General features: G+C 41.9%; 1 protein-coding gene across 5 annotated transcripts in view; it reads right to left on the reverse strand.

Annotated features, from left to right (window-relative positions):
* Positions 1 to 20,522, reverse strand: part of LOC126183767 (serine-rich adhesin for platelets) — a 367,472-nt gene that overhangs the window by 42,916 nt on the left and 304,034 nt on the right. For all 5 annotated transcript variants that reach the window (XR_007536807.1, XR_007536808.1, XM_049926000.1 and 2 more), the window contains one exon: positions 10,377 to 10,455. Coding sequence is in view for 3 of the 5 variants with exons in the window: in XM_049926000.1 (XP_049781957.1) it covers positions 10,377 to 10,455 (79 nt within the window). In the remaining 2 variants the exon portion in view is untranslated. The remainder of the gene's footprint in view (positions 1 to 10,376; positions 10,456 to 20,522) is intronic.

Below are 20,522 nucleotides of genomic sequence, written 5' to 3' on the forward strand. Positions count from 1 at the left end.
CCAAATTATTTCACATTTTGTATCTCCGTCAATTTCCTTCTATACTATTGCACTTCTTATCGCTATAAACACACCTCCCCCTTCACTGTCCAGCCTGTCTCTGCGGTATACATTCCAATCTGAGTTTAGGATTTCATTACTGTTTACGTCTGGTTTCAGCCAACTTTCTGTCCCTAGTACTATATGGGCGTTGTGACCGTTTATTAATGAGAGCAGTTCTGGGACCTTTCTATAGACGCTCCTGCAGTTTACTATTAGCACATTAATATTGTTATTCCCTGTTGCATTTTGCCTACTCCTACCTTGCCATGTCTCACGAGGCGTCTTGTCGGGCCTAGGGAGGGAATTCTCCAACCTAAAAAAACCCCATGTGCACTCCACACGTACTCCGCTAACCTGGTAGCCACTTCTGGCGTGTAGTGCACGCCTGACCTATTCAGGAGGACCCTACATTTCTCCACCCGATAGTGGAGGTTGAGAAATTTGCACCCCAGATCTCCGCAAAATCGTCTGAGGCTCTGGTTTAAGCCTTCCACTCAGCTACAAACCAGAGGACTGCGATCGGTTCTGGGAACGATACTGCAAATAGTTAGCTCTGATTCCACCCCGCGAGCAAGGCTTTCCGCCTTCACCAATTCCGCCAACCACCTGTACGAACTGAGGATGACCTCTGAACCCAGACGGCAGGAGTCATTGGTGCTGACATGAACAACAATTTGCAGTCGGGTGCACCCAGTGCTCTCTATCGCCTCCGGCAGGGCCTCCTCCACATCTCGGATGAGACCCCCCGGCAAGCAGACAGAGTGAACACTGGCCTTCTTCCCCGACCTTTCCGCTATTTCCCTAAGGGGCTCCATCACCTGCCTAATGTTGGAGCTCCCTATAACTAATAAACCCCTCCCCCCGTGTGCCTGCTCGGACCTTGCTGAAGGAGCGGCCCCATGTCCACTCACAGGCAGAGCGGGCAATGCCACACAGCCAGCCTTCACATTTACCCTCCACCTCGTGCGCCGCGAACGCCGTTGAACCCGCCACTCCCCTTGGGGAGAGGGTGGCCCAACCATGACCGGTACCCGTGAAGATGTCTCGACAGCAGGGACAGTGGGTGATGCATGGAACACCTGGGGTGTACCATGCGACGCACCAGACTCCCCACTGCCGCTACACTCCGAGGCAGCAGCCTGAAGACGGCTGACCGTGGTCATCAACACGTTCAGCTGCTCGCGAGCAGTGGCCAGCTCCTTCTGCGTCCGTGCGTCCGTACACAGCAGTCACACATCCTATCCATCCTAAGAAATCAATTTACTGTAGAGAGTTATTCAACTTTTAACTAGACTGCTAATTCACTAAAGGTGGCTGATTGTTAACTAAACTGTGGTTGCTAGCCACTTCTTGTAGAAAACAATGAAAATAGCACTACCTGTCTCTGGACTGTATTGAAAACAAACACTAGCACTACTGGCACTATGGTTGACTAAAGGGACTCTCTCTGACTGTATTCAAAACAAACACGAAATCTATGGAACACTATTACTTCTGGGAGCTTGACTCTGTTTTTGTCAGACAGCGTATAATGGAAAATCCAGGATGGAATAAGAACAGTTGGAAAGGAGAGAGTGCTTTTCCCCACACTGAAGAAGCACTGAGTCACAGACAGGTGCAGCAAAAAAGAATGCTAGATATATTCTGCTACCATACTAAATCCTTCATCAGATGTAGAAAACACACACATTTACAGAAACACAGTTTGTGGCCACTGTTGCCACCAAGCTCTACAGCCTGTCTGCAACTGTATTTTAGGTAAGCAGCAATCTTTGTTTGAAAGAGTAGTGGGGGTACAGAAAAGGTGTGAGTGGGGTGGGTTGAGGAGGGGAGGGGAGGGGAGGGGAGAGATAGCAGGATTGGAGTGGGGGAAGATGCTACTGCTGGCTGTGGGAGCATGAAGGGAGGGGGTGGGAACAGGACAGGACAGGTGTGCTAGATGCAGCATCATGAGGTTATGCTTGGGAGGGGGGAAGAGAAGCAGCTAGTGTGGGCAACAACGTAATAGCTACTTGGGAATTTTTAGTCTTTTGCAGGTTTGTGAAGGAGAACTAAAACAGCTTCCTTCCATGAGTTAGAGAATTTCCAGATTTCCTTATCAAGTAAAAAAGTTTAAGGACAATTTTCTTAAAATTTCCAGCAAGGTGTCAAACAGACTGCAATGGATTTTGTTGTGACCTAGTGTCATGTGCCATGTTCCATGCTGCAGTCAGTGCTCAATTCAGCTCTCACACACAGAGTACATTTGCAAGTTGCATAATCTGTTGAACCCAAGTCCCAACTACTCCTTCCAGCAAACACTTGTAGATAACACAAAGCTGGATTCTGGCTGATGGTAGCAGTGATTCTGCCAAGTGTTCTGCCATGGTTGTCACAATGTATCTCTTACTAGTCATGAGACTTCCATTGCACATTACAGCATTAATAAAGCACAATCTACATCTCCCTGAAATATTCCTAATGGCTTCTCAGAAGTGGTCAAGTTTAATGGAAACATTAATAATGTTCACAGACTGCTGCCACAATTTTTCCTCTCCTTACTTATAGGACAGCTTTTCGCCTTCATTCAACACAAAAAAGGCTGTCTGGTTCTTATTGGTTGACAGCCCTTTTAACTCTGCATATCAAATTGTGATTATCTGATTGCAGAGTGATAATCCTCACTCTATCAGAGAATTGAGTGTCTCCTTAGTTTTCCTGAAGACATGGCACAGATTTATCAGTGACATAGTGAATCATGCTGGTGAGGTGCTCTACCCATTTCTGGATGCTCAATGTTCACATACATCAGCTGGCTATACAGCATCCACTTTTGACTTGCTGAGCACTAATATTGTTTGCTGCCTTCAGAAACTATTCTGTCTTGTACATGATGTAACCGAACTGGGAAGTGGTCTCTGGAACATTGAACCCACAGAGTAGGGTACATGACTAGTGCTTGTGTGTTTACTCTGTCACATGCAACTCTGCATTTTCACATTATCAAATATTGGCAGAGAGAAAACAAGTAATAAGAAACAGATCAATACCCCAGTACTGACCAGGGATTGAACCACAGACCTTTGGATCAATAGTCTTGACCACTGAGCCGCCAAGCCATACAGTATGACAGTTAAAGTGAAGGTTCTACAGCAGATTTTGAAATTGGCCAGATTAATTGAAATCCTATAAATGAATTTTACAGGACAAATTTTCATGTAAATAACATATACTACAGCCTTTCTATGGAAAATTATGTGAATATGTAATGAAAACCATGTGCACATCATATCGCTACAGATGAGCAGTTGCCAAGGACACGAGCAGTGAGCAAGATTAATGTTTGTGCTGACCACCTCTACTGAAAGCTTAGTCAAGTTTCATCCCAGAGGTGATGATGATGGACTCAATAGTGTGTAGTTAGTCCCTATTTCCTCATAACCAACAAATCACCAGTGAAACTTGGCAGGAGTCAAGAGGATCCAAAGGCTGTGATGCCATCGCATGAAATGACTTCTACAATACAGTGAGATTAATGGACGACTAAGTAACTTCTGATTTCCTACTACAAGAATCGGCACATGACATTTGTGGCAAGTGGAATTTTTAGCTCGATGAGATCTCTTGATGTCTGCTATTAATTCAGCTGAGCAGATACTGTATACAGTAAAATGGGAGTGTTGTTCATAAAAATATTACAACAATGTAGCAGTCTTTCTATAGTCTTGGAGCCATTGGTATATATTGGACTAAAGGTTGAGTAGTCATGGAATGCTAACTCTAACCAACACTGATGGACACTAGCATCTGTGCGATCCTCCATGCCAAACTGGAGACAATATGTCAAGGACTATAACACAGGGGAAAACTGTCCGAGTGGTAGACAGGCATATTATTGGGGCGAGGATGTCTTCTAGTCAATCTGTTGCTTTTCCCATTTTTGAGTGATCCATAAGGCAATTGATGTTATGAGTTATGACTAACAGGAATAATAAGTAGTCTGGACCTGTGAACAATCTTAACCAAACAATTAATTAGAAGTTGTTGGAGGGATATTTCAGAGTTAGAATCCTTGCTTCCACCTAGAAACTAGCAGCAGGGCACACCAGGAAAGACCCCTAGGCAACACATCCATAACCTATCATGACAAAATTAGTCATGGTGAAATTGTACTAGAATCTGATAATCTGCAATCCAAGAGGTGTTCTGTGGCAGCACAAGGAGTTTAATTTCCACTTATAGGTTGTCTTGAGCTGTTTCAAGTCACTTTATGGGCGAATAGCAACCCTAAAAAGTGAAAGATGTCTACTGCTCCTAGCAGCTGATCATCAAGATATGACTCAGGGTATAGGTAGGTGGAACAAGTTCTGCAGAAGAGTATGACCCTGAGTTTCATAGATAAAAAGCCAATACCCATAATTTTGGGCCCAAATATGTGTCACCTGAATGGCCAATGTTGAAAATGACAGCCTGCACAGCGTAGTAAAATAGAAATTTAGTACAGATGGAAGTCATTTAGATATAAGGCAGATGACGTATTTAGTCTTGCACTTGCGATAATCCCACTTATGGCAATTGTGAAAAGGCTAGTGCTAAAGATTTAACTCTTGTAACTCCATTTTCCTACACAAGTTGATTATTTAGGACCATACCAACAATCGCCTGTAAATGTCAATATGATATTAAATTCTTAACACAATTGGGTAAACTGCCTTGGAAGTGAAGATGTGGTGTTGTCACACTGTATCTCACAATTTTTGTAAATCAAGGGAGACTACTATTAGGCATCACTGATGGCAGAGTCAGATCATGAAGGTCTGTTGGCTGTGGATCTAGATCTTCAAAATCCACAGTGAAATTGTGAAAGCCAATTTCTTGTTTCCAGCATCAACAAAGCCTCTGATTTACCACCCATTCCAGCAGTTTGCATAGCGTCATTGATAAATTTTTCAGTCTGTAGCAGTAAATATCATGTAGATTTTTACCAGGTACAATGATAATTTCTGTCTACTGGGAGGGAAAAGATGCCTCTAGCCAAACATTGTTAAACATAACCACTATTCTTTTTAAAAAAAATTTTAACATTATCACTGAGGTCGTGAAGTATTTGATTGTGTATACTATAGTACCTGATCCTGGGGATGTATCTTTGCATTGCACTTGTATGTTGTTGACCAATCAGTATGTAAAAGGCGCATTATATATCTCCATCTGATGGGTGTCAGAAGATAAGATAGTGTACACCATTAAAATTTAATGATGTGTAAAACTGCTCGAGGCCGACATTTTGGCATATTGCGTCTTCAATCATTCAGCTACATCAAAAGGAAGGGTATGTAGGTCTCATCGATCTAAAACTCTGGAATTCCAGTAGGTAAACAAAATCCTACTGTTATGTTGCAGTTGTATGCCCATACACTAAAGTGACATATTGTTTCCGCATTCATGTTCCCACTGTTTGATTAAACTACACTGAAGCATCAGAGAAACTAGCACAGGCATGCATATTCAAATATAGATATATGTAAACAGGCAGAATATGGCACTGCGTTCGGCAACGCCTATATAAGACAAAAAGTGTATAGTGCAGATGTTACAATGGTTACTGATACTACAAGGGGAGGTTATGAAGATTTAAGTGAGTTTGAAAGAGGTGTTATAGTCGGCGCACAGGCAATAGGACACATCATCCCTGAGGTGGCGATGAAGTGGGAATTTTCTCATATGACCATATCACGAGAGTACTGTGAATATCAGAAATCTGGTAAAACATCAAATCTCCGATGTTGCTGTAGCCGAAAAAAGAACCTGCAAGAAGTGCGACCCTTCCACAAACTGCTGCAGATTTCAATGCTGGGTCATCAACAAGCATCAGCATACAAACCATTCAACAAAACATCATCAATATAGGCTTTTGGAGCCAAAGGCCAACCTGTGTACCCTTGATGACTGCACAACAGAAAGCTTTATGCCTCACCTGGGCCTATTAACACTGACACTGGACTGTTGATGACTGGAAACATGGTGCCTGGTCGGATGAATCACGTTTCAAATTATATCGAGTGGGTGGATGTGTACGGGTATGGAGACAACCTCACGAATCCAGCATGCATGTCAGCAGAGAACTGTTCAAGCTGGTGGAGGCTCTGTAATGATGTGGGGCGTGTGCAGTTGGAGTGATATGGGACCCCAGATACATATAGATATGACTCTGACAGGTGACACATATGTAAGCATACTGTCTGATCACGTACATCCATTCATGTTCATTGTGCATTCCGACGGACTTGGGCAATTCCAGCAGGACAATGCAACACCAAACACATCCAAAATTGCTACAGACTGGCTCCAGGAACACTCTTCTGAGTTTAAACACTTCCACTGGCCACTAAACTCCCCAGACATGAACATTAGTGAGCATATCTGATATGATTAAAACTGTGTGCCGGACTGAGTCTCGAACTCGGGACCTCTGCCTTTCGCAGGCAAGTGCTCTACCTACTGAGCTACCCAAGCACGACTCACGACCCGTCCTCACAGCTTCAATTCTGCCAATAACTGATCTCCTACCTTCTTAACTTCACAGAAGGTCTTCTGTGAACCTTGCAGAACTAGCACTCCTGCAAGAAAGGATATTGTGGAGACATGGCTTAGCCACACCCTGGTGGATGTTTCCAGAATGAGATTTTCACTCTGCAGCAGAGTGTGCACCGATATGAAACTTGATGGCAGATTAAAACTGTGTGTCAGGCCGAGACTCGAACTCGGGACCTTTGCCTTTAGTGAGCAAATGCTCTACCAATTGAGCTACCCTAGCACGACTCATGACCCATCCTCACAGTTTCAATTCTGCCAGTAACTCATCTCCTATCTTCTAAACTTGACAGAATCTCTTCTGTAAACATTGCAGAACTAACACTCCTGGAAGAAAGCATATTGTGGAGACATGGCTTAGCCACAGCCTGGGGGATGTTTCTGAAATGAGATCTTCACTCTGCAGTGGAGTATGTGCTGATATGAAACTTCCTGGCAGATTAAAACTGTCCCGGACTGAGACTTGGGTAGCTCAGTCGATGGAGCACTTGCCCACAAAAGGCAAAGGTCCCGAGTTAGAGTCTCGTCCCAGCAGGCAGTTTTGATCTGCCAGGAAGTTTCATATCAGTGCAAAATCCACTGCAGAGTGAAAAATCTCATTCTAGATATCTGAGATGCCTTGCAACTTGCTGTCCAGAAGAGATCTCCTCCTCTCATACTCTTATGGATTTATGGACAGCCCTGCATGGTTCATGGTGTCAATCCCCTCCAGCACTACTTCTAAAATTAGTCGAGTCCATGCCGTGTTGTGTTGGTGCACTTCTGGGTGCTCGCAGGGACCCTACACAATAGTAAGCAGGTGTACCAGTTTCTCTGGCTCTTCAATGTACAAGCTTGTGACTCATCATTTGTACAAAATTAGATTAGTAGCAGAATTTACACTTACAACTAAGACTCCAAATGATCAAATGTTATATAATTCAAGTAGTCTCATACGGAATGGAGGCATGGACTCTTAATAAGGTAACAATGAAGAAGACTGAGGAATTCCAACTGTGGCTATATCAACGAGTGTTAAAAAATATCCTGGATTCACAGAATTAGCTATGAAGAACTTCTAAGGTGAATCAAGAAGAATAAGTATTCGAAGAACACAATCAAAAGCAGGGAGCTAGAATATTTTGACAACATCGTGAGAGGAGAAAGGTACAATGTTCTCAGACTCATGACAGGAAGATAAGTTGCACGGAAAAGATGAACACTGTGGCTACAGAATCTGACAGTGGTTTGGTTTGGATCCACTTCCGTACAACTGTTTAGCCCCACGAAGTCAAAAACAAGATTAGCAAAAATGACAAGATGACAGCCCAATGACAAGATGATAGACCAGGACGTCCCTCTCACCATTGTAATGCTCCTTATCTATTTATGAGGTCTTCAAGTATTTTTTTGAGAGCTCTGTAGAAGATAGCTGCATAGAGATGGTGTGGATGAATAGGGTATTGCATTATGTGCTGCATGGGTAATCATACTTGTTGTTTCTTGTAATATCTTGTCAATATCTTTTTCTGGGGATATTATGATGTAGGCTACAAGAGCCTGCATCCCAAATGGCTTTTCATAGGTATCACTGGATTTTGAATATGGTATTGATAAAATGGTTGGCATATAGTCGCTGTCGCAAAGAACATTGTGGACGAACCACTGTATCACAGGTACAAAATTAAAACTGCAAAGAGGAGTGTGTGACACTAAGGCCATCCACACATGAGACTATTCAAATGGTACAAAATAAGTAGGTCCTCTAAATTTCTGACTGGTTACCAACTGGATATCATTGCAGTTCTGCACACAAATGTACTATACAGTTCAGAACTTTGAAGAGATTTCCTCCTGGTTTTCCTTTGAATCGTCGAGGTTTGCTCTGACTTCTTTGTCGAACTGGAATGCTAGATCTCAGTGAAAGATAGTGTCTTGGATCACATTAATGCTTTTGTGCAAGGGAGAAGTGACAGGAATATCTCCTCAAGGGGTACTGGCTCAGAGTGCTTGAGATCTGGTTGTTAGTGGTTTAATCATTAGAGACATGTAATGCATTTTTTCCATGTTGGCTATTTCCACAACTTATCTTTGATATTCTCCAGTGTCAAAAAACCGCAGTTTCACTGTTCTAAAAGAATCACCATCTGTCCTAGGAAAAGCAAATATTGAGTAAATTGTTTGGTTCCTTGTTTTGGTCAGAGCCCTGGTGCCGCAACAGAACAACTACCAACTTTTTGACTTACATGGGGAGATAACAACTCGCACAATCACCACGCAAGACCTACGTTGTCACAGGGCTATAGTCGAGCACATACCCTACAACCCATCACATATGATTGGCTCTAGCACTGACATTTTGGAAGGATTAGTTGTCCACACAGTGAGCATGCATGTGTGATCAAACATTAGGAATCTGAGAAGAGATAGCCAGTTGGGGGAGTGGGGATTTACAGCATGGGAAAGAGCGAGAGAGAAATGCTGCAATTGTTTCAAGCCCATACTTGTCACACATGTACCCACAAAATAGCTGAGAGGCAAGAAAGGGGGGGGGGGGGGCAGCATACTGCTACAGATTTTACTGCCTTAATGCTGTAGCAGTTAAGTATTACTTTGTACAAAAATTCACAAGAGACCTTTTTTTTTATGACATTACAGCACTCAAAATGAAACACAGTAGGGCACCATCTCTGACCATCAACTGAAGCACACATATATTTTTGGTCGATGGATGAACAAATCATATAATTATCATTGATACAGTTTTAAAAGGCAACAATGAGTGATTACATATTTCTTTAACCAGAAATGACAGAAGATACAATTTGAAGCCTTCACTCTGTTTTTGGAACTTTCTGTTGAACTGAAAGGGATCTATTCCTGACTTTCCAGCATTATTCAGGAAACCAACCAGGCAGATGGTGGTCGTAGTGATCTCTATACCAAAAATCTAGTAATACCAGTATTGCTGGCCCAATTTTGATCTTCCTACACATCGGTCAGGGGCCTGAAGATGGCATAGTAAAATGCTGAAACTGGTAGGCAAATAAAATAAATTTTGAAACTAGACACTGAAGGTTGTGTAATTTGACATCCTGTGTCGAACAGATGAGTCCTGCAACCATCTCTAAAAAGATGGACATACAGAGACACATAATTAAGTTTTGAATATACATACTAGGCAAGTGATAATATTATTCTATGCAATTTTATGTGGTTTTCATGTCAACCTCTGTCGACAGGTTGTAAGTAACTTGTGCTGCTGATTTGAATTTGGCAGTTCTGTGTAGCAGTACAGTGGTAAAAACATCAATGTTCATGACAACTGATTTATATTTTTGAGTTATTGCTGTTGTTTAACTTCTGCTAATTATGCAAATCAGTGTACGAATGCAATGGAACACAAAGTAAAATACCATACCAATGCATTACTCAATTATTTAGAAGGGAATTTAAGAACAGTTACAGAAACAAGTAAATGAGTATCTCAAAAAGCTGTCGTATGAGGTAGTTAGATAGAACAGGGAAAACTGCATTTTTCCTTACTCTTTTGTAAAATTCTTGATTGCATTTAATTGTAACATTACTATCAGAAACAAGTATGTAATATACATGTGTGCACTTACAGACCAAGAATCAGGTACTCACTCCTTACATACCACTCAGCTACTGGTCGACATATGGAAATTCATCCCTATTTCAAGTGTTTTGTTAATTGTTGTCTCAACTATAATCACCCAAAAGAAGTATAGTTAGAAACTGAATCACACAATATGTCTCACCCTATTATCCAAATCAAAGAGGTAAGTATCATCATCTCTGTTATCAGCTTCACAGTCCGTAATGATCTCTCCAATGTATCTGTAAGAGAAAGACACTGTATTTCAGAATTCCATTCGGTTTGAAAAACAAATACAATTGCAAATGCAATGCAAGATAGTCACCACACACTTTATAGTATCATTCAAACATAGCTCTTTCTCTTTAAAAAAAAAAAAAAAAAAAAAAAAAAGGATCACAATAAGTGGTAAAACACTTTACTGTGTACTGGGACAAGTAGGAATGGAAAAACAATCATTTGCACTGGCAATTCTTGTTGTTTTATGACGGAAACGTAATATATATAGAATCACAAGTGCTTGGCAAGTGACTCCAAAGTCACTAGAGATACCAACTTCTTTTTTTAACACATAATTTTCCTATAGTCATTAATAATAATAAGAGGAGTATTATTCTTGAGCCCCCTGTTTCTTACACTACCCATTCATCCATAATGGCTTCCCCCCCCCCCCCTTTCCTCCACACAAATCACATTCTCTGTTGTCTAATGTCTCAAAACCATAGTTACTTTCCATATTGGCTTGGGTTACTATCCTAATAACAGTATGTTCCTTTTACTGATTTTAAGCACTCTTCAGTTATTATTCCTGCCTTCTTTTGTACTTGACTTCACTCTTTGCTGCCCATCTTCCTACCTGTTCAGTATCTAAAACTGGTGTGTAGGTTGATTACATGTCATGTAGATCGTTTATAAGACTCCTATCAAATCAATGTGAAACAAGTCAGTTTACAGAATTTGTATATATGATGTGTTTGTGTGTACGGCTGTATGCTGGCTACATAGAGAACACTAATCACCAATGGGTTATACAGAAGAAACAACTTCAGAATAGACATGCAATTTACTCTTAAACTTGTGACATTTTTATGTTATTGAGGAAATGATCAATAATTTTTGTGGCTATATACCAAACTTCTTTCTGAGACACTGACAGCTTAAACACTGAGTACAATATTTGCTCCAGTATTGTAGTTTTGTCACCCCTTAAAAGAGCACAATGGTCACTTTGGCATGCTGCAGATAGTGTAGAACTGGTACCAGGTGGTCATGCAATCCTCCTCCACTGATGGAAGTAATGGCAGTGAAGTATTTCATTTGGAAGTGCACATGACCACACAGTGAATGAAGTTGCCCACTTTATTGTTGTATGCTGCTGTCTACAAGGAACAGTATACCACTTGCAGCTACGTAACATCACATTAAGAGCAATGGTCATAAGCTCTTAAGCAACAGGGGGACAGGAGCCAGTGTCACACTATGTCAATAACTGGTTTCAAACTCAACAGGAATTGCAGGTGTTAGTAAATTCCGGCCTGTCTCGATCAGTTCCAGTGCGAACACTGCAATGGAACTGACTAAAACAGACATTTGAAGCTGGGTACCTCGAAAAAAGTCACTATTGATATTAGACCTTAAACATGCACATCTTCAGCAGGTAAAATAACACAGAAACTACACAAACAGGAGGAGGAGATTAGTGTTTAATGCCCATCAACAATGAGATCATTAGAGACAGAACACAAGCCCAGATTAGGGAAGGATGGAGAGGGAAATCAGCTGTGTCCTTTCAACCATACTGGCATTTGCCTGAAGTAATTTAGGTAAGTCACAGAAAACCTAAATCAGGACGGCCAGGTGCAGGTTTGCACCAGCGTCCTCCTGAATTTGATCCAGTGTGCTAACTAGTGCGCCACCTCACTCAGTAGAAACTATATACACTCCTGGAAATTGAAGTAAGAACACCGTGAATTCATTGTCCCAGGAAGGGGAAACTTTATTGACACATTCCTGGGGTCAGATACATCACATGATCACACTGACAGAACCACAGGCACATAGACACAGGCAACAGAGCATGCACAATGTCAGCACTAGTACAGTGTATATCCACCTTTCGCAGCAATGCAGGCTGCTATTCTCCCATGGAGACGATCGTAGAGATGCTGGATGTAGTCCTGTGGAACGGCTTGCCATGCCATTTCCACCTGGCGCCGCAGTTGGACCAGCGTTCGTGCTGGACGTGCAGACCGCGTGAGACGACGCTTCATCCAGTCCCAAACATGCTCAATGGGGGACAGATCCGGAGATCTTGCTGGCCAGGGTAGTTGACTTACACCTTCTAGAGCACGTTGGGTGGCACGGGATACATGCGGATGTGCATTGTCCTGTTGGAACAGCAAGTTCCCTTGCCGGTCTAGGAATGGTAGGACGATGGGTTCGATGACGGTTTGGATGTACCATGCACTATTCAGTGTCCCCTCGACGATCACCAGTGGTGTACGGCCAGTGTAGGAGATCGCTCCCCACACCATGATGCCGGGTGTTGGCCCTGTGTGCCTCGGTCGTATGCAGTCCTGATTGTGGCGCTCACCTGCATGGCGCCAAACACGCATACGACCATCATTGGCACCAAGGCAGAAGCGACTCTCATCGCAGAAGACGACACGTCTCCATTCGTCCCTCCATTCACGCCTGTCGCAACACCACTGGAGGCGGGCTGCACGATGTTGGGGCGTGAGCGGAAGACGGCCTAACGGTGTGCGGGACCGTAGCCCAGCTTCATGGAGACGGTTGCGAATGGTCCTCGCCGATACCCCAGGAGCAACAGTGTCCCTAATTTGCTGGGAAGTGGCGGTGCGGTGCCCTACGGCACTGCGTAGGATCCTACGGTCTTGGCGTGCATCCGTGCGTCGCTGCGGTCCGGTCCCAGGTCGACGGGCACGTGCACCTTCCGCCGACCACTGGCGACAACATCGATGTACTGTGGAGACCTCACGCCCCACGTGTTGAGCAATTCGGCGGTACGTCCACCCGGCCTCCCGCATGCCCACTATACGCCCTCACTCAAAGTCCGTCAACTGCACATACGGTTCACGTCCACGCTGTCGCGGCATGCTACCAGTGTTAAAGACTGCGATGGAGCTCCGTATGCCACGGCAAACTGGCTGACACTGACGGCGGCGGTGCACAAATTCTGCGCAGCTAGCGCCATTCGACGGCCAACACCGTGGTTCCTGGTGTGTCCGCTGTGCCGTGCGTGTGATCATTGCTTGTACAGCCCTCTCGCAGTGTCCGGAGCAAGTATGGTGGGTCTGACACACCGGTGTCAATGTGTTCTTTTTTCCATTTCCAGGAGTGTAGTAACTGACTGAACATTCGTAATGTGGTCCGACGACTCACAGTTTTCTCTCTTTTCAAATGATGCAAGCCCAATGACACATTTAACCTGCAATGTCTGGAGTGTTAGTTCACCGCAGAGGTGGTTCCGTGATATTTTAGGTGTGTTTTCTGTCTCTTGACTTTCGGTTACCCACTCAGGTTACTGTAAACATGAACCAGTAGGTTTATTTCGACATTCTTGGTAACCGAGTGCTGCACTTTCTTCTACAGCTTCATGAAAAGTATGTTGTGGACACTCTGGTCTTCCAAAATGACCTGGTGTGGCAAAAAACTCTACCAACCTCTCAGATATATACACTTCCAATTTCCAAGTTTTCATCAATATGTACACATCATCATTCATGTGCTACATTAATTGTTGCTATTATTCTATTTGTTGCACAGAACTGAATTTACAATGCTTTTCTTCAAAACTATGGGAGAGGCTATTTGCAAAAAAACACTTATTACTTCTTTGAAAAACATTGACGACACAATCACTGGCAGCATAATATCACGATGACATAGGTGAACCAATCACAGGCTAATTATTTCCATATGAGACCACTGCAGCAGTAGTATGGCAGTCAACTGTTCATGATGCAGATGATTTTTTTTTTTTTATTTCGACTTGACACAACAAGCATACCAACAAAATGTTATACAAAATTATATCTCCTTTCAAAATAAATCAATATCAGGTTCTCAATTCTTTTCATTAGTTTTGATTAAAAAATGTTGTTTGTAACAATTGTTTGTAACATCACTAATTCCAGAAAACATCTTTTTTCCTAAAAGTTTTCTAAAAGTCTGTTATTTTCTACACAATCAAATGCCTTTGACAGATCACAAAAAATTACTAATGGTGATATTTAAGGCTCACAGTATTTGGTAAGCAAATGTATAAAGTGAGTTCTCAGTCAAGAGACCTTTATGAAATCCAAATCATAATGAGCTAAGTACAGAACATTGTTTCTACTTACGTGTGATTTTACTCTCGAGTACATTAATGTATCAAATATATTATAAAAAGATATCTGTAATGAAACTGGACAGTTATTTGGATTTTTTCTGTCACCTTTCGTATAATGATGTTGAACAATGATGTATTTTAATCTGCTTGGGACAATTCCCTGTGCTAGTGATACATTACGTATATCTCATAGGATATGACACGACATTAAGTTATAACAACTCCTGAGAATTTTGTTCAAAATTCCAACATTATATGAGCTTTAGTTTTGGACAACTTTTAAAAGTCTGTAAATTTCAGTGAAGGATGTTTGTGCTACTTTTATTTGCTTAAAGTTCAATGGAATGGCTTTCTTAATATAAGGCTATAATGAAAGAGTAATTTGTTTTTAAAGCTATATATTTTCGAAAGTATTACATATACGAATATGACTAATGCATGAATAGAACACCATTAACTCACAGATTTAGCACTCTGCCTACCAGTTGGCCTTACGTGTGCAGTGCCTTGACAAAATGTGACAAAGATAGAAAAGACTTCTTGCATGTTAAAATATGTGAGATGTTTATCTGTTACAACAGTGCAAAATGCATTTAAAAGGAATTATGGAAAAGAACCACCATGTAGACAGATTGGCAATTTAGGAACATTAGTTGTCTCTGTAAACAGAAAAGTTCCGATCAACGAAGTGTGGCAGATGAACCGTGGTGAGGGTAAATCTGTAGCAGTCACAAAAAATGAACAGTCCACATAAGCCACAAACTTGGAATACCGCAGCAAACTCTGCAGAAGATTTTGCGATGGTGGTTACATTTTAAACCATAAAATGTGAGCTCATGCAAAAATTAAAACCAGAAGATTATAGCCATCACCTTCAAGCACTTGATGATGAACATTTCAACTCCAAGCTGATGGTCAGCAATAAAGCAACCTTCCATTTATCTGGAAGGGTTAGTCATTGCAATATGAGAGTATGGGCCACTGAACATCATCATGGGGTCATTTTTCTTCTGTAAGAAGACTGCCACAGGTACCTCTTACCTTGAAAATTTCAGTTGTGGTTGTTGCTACAACTGATATTATTGCTAATTCAAAGAATTACACCCCCCTCCCCATTGGAGCAATGATATTCATTGTTACCTCAACAATGAAGTTCTGCATCACTGGATTGGGCATAGAGTAGATGGTGGTAAGTTCCACGTGGGGTAAATACCAGCATCAAGTTTTTGAATTGCCTGCCATTGATTCAAGAATTGACTACCAAGTGGCAGGTTTGTTGTAACTTTTTGTTCCATGAAAGTTTGTCTCAGGAGTTCACTCCAGATATGAGAAAAGAGTAAGTCTGTTTTTTACTACTTACATGTACCTTCCCTGATGTTTTACTTGAACAGTGTACAGTGTATGCTTTTGAAAGGAAGAATCAACAAATAACTCACTGACATTACTGCATGTAAGATTGACTTTCAGAAAAAAATAATAATTCCTGTTTGTCCACATAATAAACACAGCGCATTCCACAGAAAATGGGAAAATGGGTCAAATCCTCACAGGTATTTTGGCGTAAATCCCCACAGCTCCAACAGTGTGAAATTAACTCATCTGATGATATAATTTTGCTGTTTGAAATAAAGATTAAGGAAAAAAGTTCTGGCAAAGTATTAAAATGTTGACTCCAATAAAGAATTTGCAAGGTGGTAACATATATGGGCCATGCACTGTGAATGCAAGGCTCACATCAATTTCCACTTTGCATTTTTGAATAATTAATTAGGTCAGTAATGACAAGTAGCAGCACTGGTGTGAACAAATTTGCAGTTCATCACTCTATACCAGCAGATGTGGCTAATGGATGAGAAATGAGAATACACTACATTGCGTTAAGTGCACATAATTTTTGTGGACAGAGTTTCATGTGGGATTTTACTCAGGGAGCTGGTGGCGTGAAGCCCAAAGGTCGAATTTTAAAACCTGCAGCACCCCAGGAGGTGCTGGCCCCACCAGACTAGTCTCCAGCGGCAAGGCTTTGACGCAGTCGACAGGCAGGGGGCATTTCCAGCAGCACACTGCAAGGCAAGCAGAATGTCTCCTCAAACTGAATAATGCAGGGAGATGCTGTTTCCCCTCAGTCGTGTCACCCTGAGTTCACAAAAGCATCGTGGACAACATTTCCAGCAAGGAATGTACTTCCACAAATCCCCGACTCTGTATTTTTTGAGTGTGGGACAGAGGAACAGAATGTGTCCATTTAGACGCTGGTGCCAAGGTCGCACCTGAAAGTTTTTCAGACAAGTGGCAACTCCAACTAGTGACCGCAACTGGCCCGGTCGATTTGACACACACAGTGTTTGGGACTAGCACTCATTGGTGCAAAAGTTGTGACTGGACAGCCACAGCAACAGAGCCACAAGACACACTAGATTTTGGTAGAAATGACACTCTCATATCGGCGTCGGTCCAATAAGGGTGCAGTACTCTGCACCGTGCGATACGGAGTAATTGCGGAGTAGTTGCATACCTTATCTGAAACTCCAGATAATTTCGCAGAATTGTGTCATATACATGTGTCACTGTGGCTGCAGCAACATCACACCTGATTGGCATAACAACATAATGAGAACAGCCGCCAGGGGACCCTGTCATAAAGCAGAAGAGCAGAATAGGTAATATACGCAACTCCGGCTGTAGCAATATCAGCCTTGCAGTTTACAGAAGTTAATCGGGTGGCTGTTGACCCACAGAGCATTGCAGCACATTCTCGCATTATTTTTGTGATTAGATACTGATGGAAAGTATGTGATCTAGAATCTTGTGCTCTCATTCAGTTAAGGGGAAGTGCCAATCCGCATTGCTAGGTTTTATAGTTGTATATTTATGTTATTCTCCTCTCTCTCTTTATTAAGATGTTTATCTGTTCATATTCAAGAAGCATCACATCACTAATGCAATTTATGAGTACGTCTATATCTCAAATGCAATAAATCTGATTATCTTTCTCAATCTTTCAGACTACATACATTGAAGTACCAAATAAACTTTTATAGGCATGTGTATTCAAATACAGAGATATGTGAACAGGCAGAATACAGCACTGCTGTCGGCAATGCCTACATAAAACAACAAATGTCTGGTGCAGTTGTTAGATCGTTTATTACTGCTACAATGGCAGGTTATCATGATTTAAGCGAGTTTGAACATAGTATTATAGTCAGAAAATGAGTGATGGGACACGATATCTCCAAGGTAGCAATGAAGTGGGGATTTTCCCATACAATCATTCCACGAGTGTATCATGAATGTCAGGAATCCAGTAAAACCTCAAATCTCTGACACTGCTGCAGCCGGAAAAAGATCCTGTAAGAATGGGACCAACGATGGCTGAAGAGAATCATTCAATGTGACAGAAGTGCAACCCTTCCGCAAACTGCTGCAGATTTCAATGCTGGGTCATCAACAAGTGTCAGCATGCAAACAATTCAACAAACCATCATCAATATGGGCTTTTGGAGCCGAAGGCTCACTCGTGTACCCTTGATGACTGCATGGCACAAAGCTTTACGCCTCGCCTGGGCCTGTCTACACTGACATTGGACTGTTGATGACTGTAAACATGTTGCCTGGTCGGACAAGTCTCATTTCAAATTGTATCGAGCGGACGGACGTGTATGGTTATGGAGACAATGTCACCTATCCATGGATCCTGCATGTCCGCAGGGGACTGTTCAAGCTGGTGGAGGTTCTGTAATGGTGTGGGGCATGTACAGCTGGAGTGATATGGGATCCCTGATACATCTAGATATGACTCTTGACAGGTGACACATATGTAAGCATCCTGTCTGATCACCTGCATCCATTCATGTCCATTGTGCATTCCAAAGGACTTGGGCAATTCCAGAAGGACAATGCAACACTCCACAGGCCCATAATTGCTGCAGAGTGGCTCCAGGAACACACTTCTGAGTTTAAATGCTACCGCTGGCCACCAAACTCCCCAGACATGAACATTATTGAGCATATCCGAGTTGCCTTGCAATATGCTATTCAGAAGAGACCTCCACCCCAATGTACTCTTATGGATTTATGAACAACAGCTACTCAGGTAGTGGAGTACTTGTGGAGTGAACACTTGATGAACACTTGCCAAATGATACAAACAGAGTGAAATCAGATCGCATACAAAGTAGACACACTTGGACTGACAAAATTGTAACTTAACTGGCGAAGTATTCATAACAAATTTCCTGAACTTACTGCCCTCCAGGAAAGTTGTCACACTCAAATCATTCTTGGAACCGATAGCTAGCTGAAACCTGAAGCACAAAGCCTCTAAAGACATGGAACGATAATTGGAAAAGACGGATTAAGTGCAATAGGAGGGGGAGTGTTCATTGCTGTCAACGAAAATATTTTGTCTATCAAAGACAAAATTGAGACTGGCAGTGAAGTTATCTGAACATGAGTAGCCAGCATAGCTGAGCTAAAGTTAATTATCGGATGTTCTTATTTGTCATTTGATTCTGCTGCTACAGTCGTAGAATCATTAAAGGAAAGTCTATGCTCAATAGTGCAGAAATAACCAGATCGTGCAGTACTAGTTGGAGGTGATTTTAATCTACTGAGTATAGACTGGGAAGCCCATGGATTCATCGGAAATCTTTGGATTCACTGCACATGATCTGGACCCTCTTATGAAGTACTTTTGAATATGTTTTCGGAGAAACTGCCTTGAAAATTTAGGTAGACAACCCAACGCAATGGACATATTTTATACCTTGTAGCTACAAAGAGGCCTGATCTTATCGACAGTGTTAGTACACAGACAGGGATTAGTGATTATTATGTCATCGTAGCAACAATGGTTACTAAATTAATAAATCCATCAAGAAGACTGGGAGAATATTTATGCTAGAAAAAGCAGATAAGTAATTTTTTGCATCGCACTTATACAATGAATGGACATAATTTAATTCCATATGACGGATATAGTGGAGTTAGGGGCGAAATTTAAACTGATTGCAAAGTGCAGTCTGCAGACAACATGCCAAGTAAGTGGATTAAGGATGAAAAAGACCCCCATGGTTTAATGATAAAATTCAGAAAATGCTGAGGAAACACAGAAACTTGCACTCTCAGTTCAAAAAAGAACATGTAAATGTCGACAGGCAGAAGTTGGTAGAAATTCATGCGTCTGTAAGAAGATCTATGCAAGAAGCATACAAGAAATCCACCTTCATACGATAGTGAGAGATTTTGCCAAGGACCCAAGAAAATTCTGGTCATACGTAATATCACTCAGGGGGTCTAAAGTTTCTCTCCAATCACTCATCAATGGGTACGCGTTGGCAATAGAAGATAGAAAAACAAAATCTGAAGTTTTAAATTTCACGTTTAATTTCCACGCATGAGGATCGTACAAACATACAATCGTTTGACAATCGTATAGACTCCTGCAGGAAGAACGTGGAAACAGGCATATGTGGGATACAGAAGCAACTGAAAGTGTTGAAACCAAAGTAGTTGCCAGGTCCAGATGGAATCCCAATTCAGTTTAACACAGAGTACTCTGCGGCACTGGGCACTTACTTAGCTTGCATACATTGCAAATCTCTGATCTAGTGCAAAGTCCAAAGTGACTGGCAAAAAGTGCTGATGACTCCTGTATACAGGAAAATTAAAAGATCAGACTCACATAATTACAGATCAATATCCTTAAAATCAGTTTGCTGCAGAATTCATGAACCCATTCTGAGTTGAAATATAATAATTTTTTTTGAGACAGAAAAGCTTCTGTCCACAATCAACACAGATTTAGAAAGCATCACTCATCTGAAACTAACTTATCCTTTTCACACATGATATCCTACGAACTGTGGATGGAGAGCACCAAGTAGATTTTATATTCCTAGATTTCCAGAGCATGCAGCATGCAAGCATGCAGCTTTACTTTATGGTTAAATG

The sequence above is a fragment of the Schistocerca cancellata genome, chromosome 4, assembly GCF_023864275.1.
Source record: "Schistocerca cancellata isolate TAMUIC-IGC-003103 chromosome 4, iqSchCanc2.1, whole genome shotgun sequence".
Taxonomy (NCBI): domain Eukaryota; kingdom Metazoa; phylum Arthropoda; class Insecta; order Orthoptera; family Acrididae; genus Schistocerca; species Schistocerca cancellata.